Source organism: Aplosporella prunicola, assembly GCF_010093885.1.
Source record: "Aplosporella prunicola CBS 121167 unplaced genomic scaffold K452scaffold_43, whole genome shotgun sequence".
Lineage (NCBI taxonomy): Eukaryota > Fungi > Ascomycota > Dothideomycetes > Botryosphaeriales > Aplosporellaceae > Aplosporella > Aplosporella prunicola.
Genome location: NW_022983571.1, coordinates 1 through 12453, shown reverse-complemented (window position 1 = coordinate 12453; position 12453 = coordinate 1). Strand labels below are relative to the sequence as shown.

General features: G+C 42.2%; 2 protein-coding genes across 2 annotated transcripts; both read left to right on the top strand.

Moving 5' to 3' along the window:
- Nucleotides 1–1175: 1175 nt before the first annotated feature.
- K452DRAFT_322308 (uncharacterized protein) lies at nucleotides 1176–3063 on the top strand. Its single transcript, XM_033544490.1, has 4 exons — nucleotides 1176–2034; nucleotides 2083–2304; nucleotides 2355–2573; nucleotides 2634–3063. The coding sequence occupies exons 1-4, from the start codon at nucleotides 1251–1253 to the stop codon at nucleotides 2948–2950; spliced, it is 1542 nt and encodes a 513-aa protein (XP_033392305.1). The 5' UTR covers nucleotides 1176–1250; the 3' UTR covers nucleotides 2951–3063.
- An 809-nt stretch (nucleotides 3064–3872) lies between these two features.
- K452DRAFT_313025 (uncharacterized protein) lies at nucleotides 3873–5984 on the top strand (the record flags this gene model as incomplete). The annotated part of the gene is made up of 3 exons (XM_033543616.1): nucleotides 3873–4275; nucleotides 4326–5927; nucleotides 5974–5984. 3 exons carry the CDS (start codon nucleotides 3873–3875, stop codon nucleotides 5982–5984), a joined length of 2016 nt encoding a protein of 671 aa, XP_033392304.1.
- Between the last annotated feature and the right edge of the window lie 6469 nt (nucleotides 5985–12453).

The following is a 12453-nucleotide window of genomic DNA, read 5'->3' as shown; positions in this document are numbered from 1 at the left end:
AATATCTATCCGCCCCCCTCCACCTACCGCTTACCTAATTAGGTAATTATCTAGTAGAAAGTTAACTTCGGCGTAACCCAATCGCGCTATTCGCTCGCGACGCCCCGTAAAGACGCGCTAGTAGAAAATAGAAACTAGTACCTCTTATTTTATACTAAAAATTAATTAAAACTTCTATATTTCTAACCTCGCTGTTACAGCACGATAGATAGGGAGGTATATATTATAAACGTTACTTTTTCGCGTACGCAAGTACTCCCGGATCCTCCTCCGCCGTCTTCCCGCTCTATTACGTATAAGTAGCTTAGGTAGCTTAGGTAGCCGCGAAGAGGTATTATACGAAGATATAAAGTTATAAAGTCGCGGAGTCGCTTTCTACCGGACGCTTTACCCGATTAGGTAAGCGGTAGGTAGAGGGGGGGGGGATAGACATTTGAGGGGGGGCGAATAGGCTCGACCACACTGATGCATATGACGTAAGAGGAACCTCGGCTTGTGGCGGTGTTGCTTTGGTCCAGGATGTGCACTGTATGCTTTGACAGGTGCACTCGCATCCTGACTGGATCTCTGACCATGAATCAGGTATTCCCAACAGGTCACTGTCAACGCCACGTTCTCTAACGGTAACCCCCCAACAGCCACCATAAGGCGTCGGCCAAGGCAGACGCGCGCCGCCGCCTGGTGACCACATTTACAGACCTGTTGGGGCTACGACCGGGCTACGATTATTCTTGGAGTAACCCGTTTACCACTTCTCTTCCCCGATTCTTGCTACAGACAGATTGGGTCAGATGCTCACATGAACGTGAACGTGCTCATCAATGGCTGTAGGCATTAATGCCCGCGGAGGTAGGGGCGTGGATACGCGACCACCTTGAGGCCCCTTCAAAGCGCCAGGGCGTGTCGGAGTGAGCCGTCTTACTACATACGTAATGAAGCTGGCGGCTCGACCCCGCTCTCCTGCCCTTCGAATGAATTTCGCACTAGCATCCCAACGCTTTTGGCGGCCTGTATGCCTTGCAGCGTCCATGTGCCATCGTTCTGATGTGCTTCGATGAAGAAGTCGTGCGCAAAGCTAACGGTATCGTAGGGCAATTGCCAAAGAGCATAGAGTAAAGCATATAAAGACCTGTAGTCGACGCTGTGATCAATATGTTCGCTTTCATAGCCCTCCCATCAGTTTCCTAGTGACCAATTGCCACTTGTGCACTTTTATTTACCTCTACCAACCACACCAAAGCTAGGTCATAATGGTGTTGGGATTTGGTGGATTTTTATCCCTGGATGACGGCAACTACCGCAAACAACTCAACACCCGGACCATCAGGGCCCTGCAAGTGCAGGAAAAAACCAAGCTCCGCAGGACTTTCACAGGACCTTTAAATGTTGCAGCAAACATCGTTGGTGCGCCTTTCACTTCCGGCTTTACACTCGTCCTGTCAGCCATTGCAGCACGCAAATGGCGCGTCGCGGAGCGCAAACTCGTCCTTATTCGCGAGGAGCTGTCCAGGCGCCAGGTACCACTGCACGAGACTGACTGGAAGGATATCTTCGTACCTTTGATTGCATTCGTGACCACTACATTCGTGGGCGATGGCCTTAGTGAGGCCCTGGGTGCGCTCGGCGACATTGCCACCAATGTCTCTGGGAACTGTCTTGGGATCAACGACATCATCAATCACCTTCCAGCAGTTGTTCAAGGACTTGGCGAAGGAATTGCTACTCAGTTTGAGCACCTGATACCTGCGGTACAGGACGCCATGAACCACGGCGAGGCCCATGTCCACTACAATGGTGCTGATGCCGCCGCCGAGCTGGGCGCACAGCAGCTGGGTGAACAGGCAGCAACAGCCCTCCAAGCAGGTCTCTGTGCACAGCTGGTTTCAGAGCTCTTGTCGTGGACCATAGAGCACTTCGAGAACCCGGAATGGCACACTAGGGCCTCTCAATCGCTTGGATGCAGGCGGTACTTAGGAGCTGAATGGCTCGAATGCAACGTTTGTCAGGCACCTATCATTGTTGGGACTTTCAAGCGTAGGTGCATCTATCCCTCCGACACATCATTCTCTAACTTTGCTACAGATTGTTGCAAATGCGCCGACGACAATTTCGATTTATGCATGGATTGCTTTCAAGACTTCTATGGTTGCGGTTGCATTGAAAATACTTTTGTAACTCTTCAGGTGGCTTACCCAGGAGTTCTCGACCATTTGGTGTGCCGCCAAACTTTTGAACGGTTCGAAAAACAGTCGTTCCTCAAATGCACCATATGTGGGAATGATATTTGTCAAGGGAAATACTATCGTAAGTCCCTTGGTGTACTTGTCTATGTGCGGTCGTGGCTAATCGAGAAGAATGTTTTGCGTGCAAACCTGGATCTGCGTTTGATATCTGTTTCGACTGCTTCAAGAGTGGACGCCATTGCCAGGACCCGGAGAACCACGCACTCTATTCTTTCGTGTGGGCTTCAGCCCCTGGTAAGTTTGCCCGGAACCCATACGAAGCTTCATCCAAAAAGGGTCTCGCCAAATGCACCAAGTGTCGGGAGTCGATTCGGCGTGGGGCCTTCTATCGTAAGTTTCTCTTTAACTTTTTCTACATCGGAAGACTCACTCTGCACTCATTTATCCAAGACTGCGACAAATGCGAGGAAGGAGAGTTCGACCTATGCCACGGTTGCTACGAAAGTGGCAGTGCATGCAAGGACACAACACACATTCTGTCACGTTTTCTTGCTTTCGGACGGAATGGCTGGAAAGGTTTCGCTAAAGGATCTTTCTGTAACGTCCCAGACTGCCTCAAGCTTCTCGAAAGTGAGAAAGTAGGTTATACTTGCTCTACTTGCGGTCATGGGCTCTTCAACGAATACGTGGTCTGCTACTCTTGTTATAGTAATGGTTTTGGTTGCTTGGATCGGACCCATACGTTAACTAAGCGGAGGGCACCGTAGAAAGGCTTGGGATTTGCGTTTTCGTATACCGCTCTCAGATTGCCGGCTGTAGCTATATATCCTGGATGTCGATATTATTATATGTACCTACGGTTCTTTTTATTGCTTTTTACGATACTTTTCAGACTATGTATAGCTGTGGAGTTAGTAGCTTTGAGATATGTATATGCCTAAATCATTTTTGATAGGATATCATACACCTAAGAAAGAAATAGGAGCAGAACCCTAAGCTTTAGAGTTAAAGTAAGTAGATAGTCGTTTTGAAGACGAGCGCTTACGTAGGGGCTGTTACACAAAACGCTAGACGTCGCTGGTTAGGTACAAACTTAATCATACACACAAGTCCCATGCAATCATGCTGGGGTCTTCCCTATGGCATCTTGCGCAATAATCCCAGCACACATATTCGTTCTTGCAACGGCCAAGACTGCGTACCAATTCGGTCGTGTAGCAGCTTAGCGAGCACAGCAATTAGAAGCTTTTTATAGCAACATTCGGAATACTTTATACCAATACACAGCTCACCGTAGGTTAATAATGTTTTTATTTTATTTTAAAACCCGGTGGTATATATAGGGTGTAGTTAAGGTTTAAGTCTGATAGTGTAAACTTAAAATGAATGAGATTAAGAAGGCTCTCTTGGATGATCGCTTCTTATGTTGTTTGTCAAGAGAGAACCCGAAGAAGCCCGAGAAGAACTTTGATTGGTGCGCACGTTGGGGGATCAGGCTCACACATGCGTCCAGGACGTTACACTTACAGCAGAAGTCTGACGCCACGTGTCGATCCAGGAAAGAAGAGATTTTTACTCCCCTGCAGGTACGGCACACACTGGATATATATGATGCGCATTCGTCTCCAAAATCATTCCCAGCTTGATGTAGCCCCCAGATTCCGGCTTCACGACGTTCCTGTTATAATCATGGATGATCAAACACTCGTCAACTTCAGAGAATTCACAGCATTGGCGCATCTTTTGTCGCTTCGCATTACCGACACCATTGAACCTCTATCCGCTGATAACATTGAGAATGCAGAGAATGTTGACGACAGTGATTCGGAAGCCTCAATAGACATAACGCGACCAGAGGCCTTGGCCACTTCTCAAAGTGACAAGATTTGCAGACGCTTCTTGAATCGACTCTCAGAAACATTGGCTATTGACAAGCATGGTCGCTTTGTCGCAGCAGCAGCATTGCGAGAAGATGAAAAAGAAAATCGGGTGGATATCTGGGTGGCTGGTTTCAAGCAAGATGAGGATCGTAAGATGCTCAGTGCACTCGACAAAGGGATGAATTCGGCTGCCAATTCCAATAGTTCGGAAAGTAAGTATCTGTACTGCAACATTGGATCACTCGCTAACTTACGTGGACAGATTCTTCCAGGGATGCTGAAAATCTTTGGAGCACAATGCTGCTTTATTCTAGACCGCGGACCGAGAACTATCGAAAAGACCTGAAAAGTCTCTTTCAACAACACCGGAAATCGATAACAAAGGCGTTGTCTAAGAACTCCGAAAAATCGCCCGAGGTTGCCAAAATGCTTCAAAACGTTATTTCTGAAGTAAATGGGCGCCCCCATAATACCAGGAAAAACAAATCTGTGGACAAAAAGCTGGACAATGTTGTGGTTTCAGCTTTCAAAGCAAGGGAGTCCATGACTGCCGAAACGTTAAACTCAATGTTGGAAGAGACAACCTTGGCTGAAAAGATTTACTCTGGAATCTGCTTTCTTGGACGACTTCGAGCTGCGTATGAAACCTTCATGACAATCTGTTTCACGACATGGTGTGGCTACCGAGTCCAGGTTCAGCCGATTTCAAAATTCAATCCGGCCAGGACCCCCGGGAAATCTCTCATTTTGGCTGAAACGTTGAACCTCCTTGACCTACCTCTGAGTGATGAGATTTTAAAAGCCCATGTCAGGAAAAAGGGGTTTAAACAGCGGACAGCCGTGTCGAAGTTCGACAAACTACAGATTCAGAATTTCTATGTCCATGCGGAAGTCCAATTACTTTTCTACCTTCGGAAGACAAACATCAACGACTGTTTTCCTTACATCGGCAGTAGTAAGCTAAATTGCTTCCTTTGCGCCGAATTTCTGAAAGCATTTGGTGGATTTCAAACCCGAGGCTGCCACGGCCATCTATATTCCAAATGGCTCATTCCCCAAACAGCGGAATACCCGGAGAATATTGAAGAGGTCCATTCCGCTCTGAGGAAGGTTGAGGATGAAGTAAGAAGACAACTGCTCACGCCTACCATGAAGAGAAAACCGGCCAAAGCCGAGTCAACAATTGGCTTAACAGAAACCTCTACAATGCCCAACCCGCTCGGATCCCAGAGCAACACACTGGTGCAGGAGTATCTTCGCAACCGAATACAAGAGACAGAGCAGCAGATGTTCCTAGATAAACTCAATCTTCGGAGTAATCACAAACGGGAGCAGGAAGATGCATGTTCCGTTTACGATGAACAGGCGGAAACAGAAGACTACGCGCACTCCGGCGACGAGAGTCCAGTGCACGGTGAATGCGAGGGCGGCTGCTACAGAGAGACCTCACGAAGATGCAGCATGTGTGGTAGCGGTTTGTTCTGTTCGACTAGTTGCGAGTCGAAAAGGTCTTCCCGTCACTTATTCAGATGTAACTTACGCCCGCTGACAACTGCTGATTACCTTTACCGTGATGTTATTCGTGATGAAATGCCAAAGGATCCGGATGTTTTGGCCGACTTCGGATTTAGCAGGCTCCCTCGAAAAGACTATTTCAAACTGCTTGGCCTCTACCAAGGCCTGATGAAACATCTCAAAGTTACCGTTAAGGAGCTTCATCAGTGGCAGCAAGCTGAAACCATCCCCGAGGATACTATGAGGATATTTTCTGGGGTTCCTGAGAAGGCGAGAGGTGGATATTATCCGTGGTTCATGAAAAATCATCAGCGGATTTTTGGCTCCGAGCCTGCTGACACAAAACCGGGTATGGAAAGCGAAAGCCTCATTTGGGAGCTTTGCAAAAATATAAGGACGCACTTAGAGCCCCACGACGCTGGGAAGACCTTTGAAGACCTGAAAACTGACACAAAAAAAGAGGCTTTCTGTCAGCCAGGATCACTCCGATAACTCTCGTTTATCAGCCTCATTATTTAGTTGTTACACAACAGCCTTACCCCTGCACTACTCATTTACCACTACTAAAGAGAAAACGTATTCTTTTAGATAGCAGCATATATACCTCTATAGGTAATAGTAATCTAGAAGGATAAGCGGCGTCTAATTCCTCGCGTCTAGCTTTATAGTTATAAGCCCGGAATCGCATCCTTTTGCGCCTATTCCCTTTAAGATTAATCTTTAATTAAATCTTATCGGTTTACTCGCTTAATAAGCTAGTATAATATTTGTTTTATACGGCGGAAGGCTATCTATACTATTTCGAATATAGCTAAGTCTATAAAGAGATTAGTCGTCCTTAATAAGCCCTTAGATTAGGATAACTAGCTATACCTTATACGGTCGCGTGCAATAGCACTACGTATTTAGGAAGTAGTTAATCTATCTAAGTCTACTAAACCAGATTAACTTTAAGAACCTACGCTACCATCTTTACCTACTTTAGGAGAGGCAAATAGCTAGGTATAATTTCAAACTAAATTCACTATCTTTCGTATTAGACTATCAGGCCATGTTTCTTTATATATTATCCTCTATATTCACTTTACTTTTTCGTTATTTTAACACCCTACTATCCCCTGCTACTTTCTACTAGCGAGCACATAACTACTCTACCTCTTTATATATATAAAGCTCGCTGCCAGCTACTTATTTACAATCAAGCCGCGTTCTCTCTTCACTCGCACGGTTTCAACCATTTAACCTAATAGTTATAAGCCCGGATTCCGCATCTATTTTTTAAGTCTTACTTATAAGACTATCTTTTTTTTTAATACTTACAAATAGTATTACCTTACGCAGTCTCTTCCTACTAAATCTTTTACCTAAATCTCTAGGAACAATACCTACGCAATAGTATATAAATATTTCTTATCAAATCAATTTATTATATCCGATTCTAAAAGGTCACTAATTCTTTAAAAGTCAGCTAACTAGGATAAGTAGATCTACTTAGTCCGTTCGCGGGCTATTACCTCAGATCTTTAGGAATTTATAGACCCCTCTAAATCTACGAAACTATCTTAATTTCTAAAACCAATTAAACCTACACTATAATACGAGCAGGATAATTTAATTATACCTAAAAACTAGGCTTAATTTAATAACGCTTTTACAAGCTATAGAGCTAACCTCTCTTAATACCTTCAGTATAAGAAGGCTCTCTTAGATCTCAACAATTTTATTTAAGAATCTATCTTAATCGATTATCTTTCTCTCCTATCAACAGTAGAAACACATCCATAGGATATTCTTAGAATACTCTAGCAAAGACTTACACTAACAGACACAGCAAGACAACTCGAACTAGAACAACAATACCATTAACTCTACAAAGGACTAGGGAATTAAGACACTAAAATATAGATCTAACAATAGGAAAAGGTTTATACTAGCGGAAAAGCTAATAAACTCGCAGAAATCATAGGAGATAGACCGTTAAGAGACTTTCTTCTCGCTCTTAAATCAACAGATCCTTAATTCGTATTAACGCGACTTACTCTTTCCCTTTAAACTAAAGAATAGCCTAATTTCTTTACAACAGTAGAAAGTTATAGGCAGTACTTAAGAATCTAAGCACTACAGAAACTATAAAGGCAATCAACTTATTCCGCATTCTCCTCTACTTTCAAAGGAGAAAGACAATTTTAATTCCTACCCTATATCTACGGAAGAAACCATAACTACAGCTACTATTTCTACCTAAATCTAGGAAGATAAAGATCATCTACATAGAAACTAGATCTAAGTATCCAAGAGAAATACTAGAACTAGCTAAAGAACCTAAGAAACTAAGCCAAGGTCAACAGATCTATTAAAAAAGAAAAGAATAAATAGTAACAAGGAAATCAACTAAGAACCTCCTAGAAATTATCAACTTAAGAACCCTTAACAAGGCAGGATAACTCTTTACAAGGCTCTCCATTCGGATCTTTTACTTCCTATTCCGTTTAAAATTAAAGAAAACCGCTAAACCTAATTCTTTCTTCTTAGATCCTAGACACCGGATCTTCTATCTATATCTACAATAAAACTATAGAATCTAGGTATACTCTACAACGCGCTACCTCGCCTCAAGATATTCTTATAGCAGGAGAAACCTACAGCTAAATCGAATCCTTTAGAACAATTAATATCAGAGTTAATAGACTTAATAGAAAAGGATACTTTCAGCTACAAGATATAGCCTATATCCTAGGCTATCTAACCAATATTATATCTTTTAAACGAGCTTAAGAAAAGGGATTTTAATAGAACTCCGAAAAAATAATTCTACACAAAGAATAGAAACCTCTTTACACTATCTCTTTCAAACATAATTAGTATCTACTAGAAGATAACTCTTCCCTTCAGTCTTCTCAGCAAGAACACTCCTTCTTTACACGCAAAGCTTCCGCAAATACGTAGTATAAAACACTTACTCATACCAACAGAGAAGCCATTAATTACCTCGAATCCTCAATACAAGGAGTAACTATTTCCACAGAAGACTTAGCTCCTAAGACTCACTAATACGAAACTTACGCAGTATTAAAGATCTACAAAGTCATTTTAAGATCTTTAAACAAGAAAGAATCTTTACAAGAACCCTTCTACAGGATCTCATTTAATTTAATTTAAATTAAACCTAGTTTTAACAAACACTAGTATATTTCCTACCTCGCCTACATCTCTACTAGATTTACTTTTATCTACACGCACCAAAACAAGATAAACTCAATCTAGTATATCAATAATACTCTCTAATTCATCAAAACAAGATACAAGAAATAAGTTATTTTCTTTAGAACAGATAGAGAAAAATCTCTCACTCAAGACTTTTAAAAGGATCTTAAAAATCAAGGCATCTTAATCGAATTCTCTACTCCTTACACTCTAGAATAAAATAGTCATATAGAAAGATCAGGAAGAACTCTTCTTAATAAAGCAAGAACTATACGAATAGGAGCAAATCTCCTAGCTTCCCTTTAGCCAGAAATTATCAAGGCAGCAGGATATATCTACAACAGAACTCTAAGAAGACAAAATCAGTAGAAGACACCTTTTCAAGCAGTAACTAGAATTAAACTAGATCTCTCTCATCTCAGAATATTTAGCTACAAAGCCTATATACTAAGAAGAGATATCTCTAGATTAAATAAACTTAAATAAAGAGCACACATTGGTTTTCTACTAGGATATTTATCTACCAATATCTTTCGCATCTAGATCCTAAGCTAAAGAAAGGTTATCTAAACCAGAGACCTTCTCTTCAATAAAGAAGAATTTTACAATCTAGAAGAACTAGATCTAGTATAACTACTAGAACAGCTAACAACTATTAAAACTCTTTTAATCCCTTCTCCTTTAGAACTTCTAGAAGAACTAGAAGAAGAAGAAGACATTCAGCTCTAACAGAATCTACAACCAATACAAGAGAAACTACAGGAAAGAACTCATCTTCCCTCTCCATCTCTTACAAGAGAAACAAGAGATTCTACAAGAGAACCTTCTCCTTCAGCTCCATTAGAAGCATCTTTAACAAATACTTCAAGCACTCTCAGCAATATACAAGTACAACAACTAACGCAAACTCAGCAAACCTCTTAAAAGAAGAAAAGCAATATAGCTCTAAGAGCTACTAAAATTTCAAGCGAGCTTAACCTAAGCAACATTCTTTCAGAATCTTTAAAAAGAATAAGAAGAAGTTAATACAATTAGGCACTCAAGGATACTAACAAGAACTTAAGCTTCTATAACTCCTTTCTCAGCTCCTTCTCTTTACTAAACCTAAAATCAAATCTCTACAGAGATACTCTTCCTCTAGAACTAACAAACTATAAATAAATACTTTAGTATTCCTTCTTAAAGGAATTCCAACAAGCTTTACGTGCAGAAATTAAGACTCTTTAAGCAAAAAATACCTAGAAAGAAGTTCTAATCTAATAGGTAGAAAAAGCCAATAAGCTTCCAGTACCTCTTACATAGGTTTTCAAGTACAAATTCGACACTAAAGGAAATCTTCTCAAATTCAAAGCAAGACTCTACGTTAGAGGAGATTTACAATCTACAGAACAAGATACTTATACAGCAACACTTACAGCAAAAACCTTTAGAGCTCTTATAGCAATAACAGCTACCTATAACCTAGAAACAAGATAATTTAATACTATTAATACATTTATCAACAGCGACGTAGACGAAGATATCTACTATATTCTACTAGAAGAATATCCAGCTACAAAGAACTTTTAGTTCTACCTTCTTCTCTATAAGGCTTTATACGGTCTTAAACAATCACCAGCTCTCTAGTACAAGTTTCTTTTAAAAGAACTTCTTAAACTAGAACTAGAAGAAGTCCTAGGAGCAAACTATATCTTCATAAATAGTAAAATCACTATTTTCTTCTTTATAGATAATATTATAGTTATCTATTATAAAAAGTACACAGGATACGCAGATCTCTTTTAATAGAAGCTATTAAATACTTTTAAAATTAGATCTCTTAGAGAAATTAACTAGTTCCTTACAATCCGAGTAGTAAGAGAGGCCGCGAAATCCTACTGCACGCGTCTACGTCGCCGCGGCTAGTAATATCTATTAGAGGAGCGTCTCTAATAGGTAGCTAAGTATAGAGGTAATGGGTAGTAGCCTGTAACACGTTATTACAGGCTGTTAGGGTACGGCTTCGACGCGATAAAAATTTTTCATCGACGCGCCGACTACGACCACAACCGCGCTGCCTACTACCTCCGCTTAGGCAATGCGACCATCTATCTAGGGAGGCCTATTAAGGGAAATAGGAGACGAAAACTAACCAACGTACGACTACCTGGCTCGCAGCTAGGCCCGACGCTGGCCTATTATCTAGCCAGCCGATATAGACGCGCCCTAGGCATACGATAGGACACCCTTAGGCTTATACTAGCTCTAAGGTCGCTAAGAATGCGGCGAGAGCGCAGGGAAACCTCTTTCTAAGAACTTATTAAGGCTAACGTATTGTAGACCCTGGTACGAAACCTGTTAAGGCCTCGAGGCCTCCGACCGCGAAGACCTTGTTAAGGCCCGACCTTAAGAAACTCGTTAAGGCCTCTCTAAAAGAACCGATCCGGTATATACACGAAGATGCGACCGGTCGGCTTAACGAGACGGGAACACGGGCAAGCTCTAGGGGAGGGAAATACAGGCTAGCTTCGGCGGCCCTTAGCGAACCTATTAAGCGGGCGTCTAGGCGACTTATCGGAGGGTCTTAATAGGCGTAGAGTACGCAACCTACGACGATGACACAGGCCAGCGGTGAGGGGAGGTTCTTAGGGAATTACAGGCCGGTCGCGCTAAGACTTAACTCGTTAGAGATATAGGCTAGCTTAGAATAGGAGGGGATATAAGCTTAGTTAGTAGGAGAGGGTAGAATAGGTCGCCCGGCGTAGGATCTAGCCCGTTACCCCTTCTACAAGACACGGTCGGCCTGTTATAGGGAGACCCTTATAGGCAACGCGAAACGGGAACCTAGTAAGTATAGGGTGTTATACCCCTATATAATACCTAGACTCCCGCGGGGCGTAGTGCGTAGCAGCTACTACTAGCTCCGAGGACCTTACCCCTTTACTAGGCTCTAACCCTCGGTATACCTAGTTGGCAGGCAGGATTATGTCCTAGCCGGAGAGACTACTACGTGGCTCGAGAGAACGGATACGCGTATCGGTATATATAGAGACGGGACTATTCGCCTCTAGGGAGGTCTTAGGATAGCACGCCGGTAATATATGCTTATAGAGTAAACAGGGATTACTTAGGCAGGAAGGGTTTAGTCCGGCCCTAAATATAGATACCGTATAAGGCTAAAAACTAAGGTAGGGGCCTAGATAGATCTTTAGGAGACTAGAGATTATAGGCACGTTGAACCCTACTATAAGCTATATGTAGATATAATTATATAATTTCCTGCCCTATAATTACCCCGGCCTTACCTAGCTAAAATCTCCCCTAAAACCCCTAAAGCTACGCCTCCGTAGCTATAAGGAACCTCTCGCCTGACTAAACCGGATTTACTCTTATTTCTAATAAGAAAAAGCCCGGAACTACCCCTTCGCCCGCTCCTAAGCCTATACTTAAGGAGTACTAAATCTCCTTCCCTAACCTAGGACTAGATAAATCCTTTAGCCTACTCAACGCTAGAATACAGCTTAATAAAGCCTTCGAAATAGCAGGATACCGGGGAAAAACCGTTATCTTAGGTATTAGACTCTCCCAAAATAATAATATTATTATAACGGGAAACTACGGATTCCCTATATCTTTTCTACTAGATAAGATCGATATAATCCGGAAAATCTTCCCGCAATATCAGGCTAAAA

Bases quoted from the DNA above. Each gene is read 5' to 3' on its own strand.
- K452DRAFT_322308 (XM_033544490.1), top strand. From the start codon at position 1,251: ATGGTGTTGGGATTTGGTGGATTTTTATCCCTGGATGACGGCAACTAC. The intron at 2,035-2,082 runs GTAGGTGCATCT...ACTTTGCTACAG, and splicing joins CATTGTTGGGACTTTCAAGC to ATTGTTGCAAATGCGCCGAC. The intron at 2,305-2,354 runs GTAAGTCCCTTG...CTAATCGAGAAG, and splicing joins TTGTCAAGGGAAATACTATC to AATGTTTTGCGTGCAAACCT.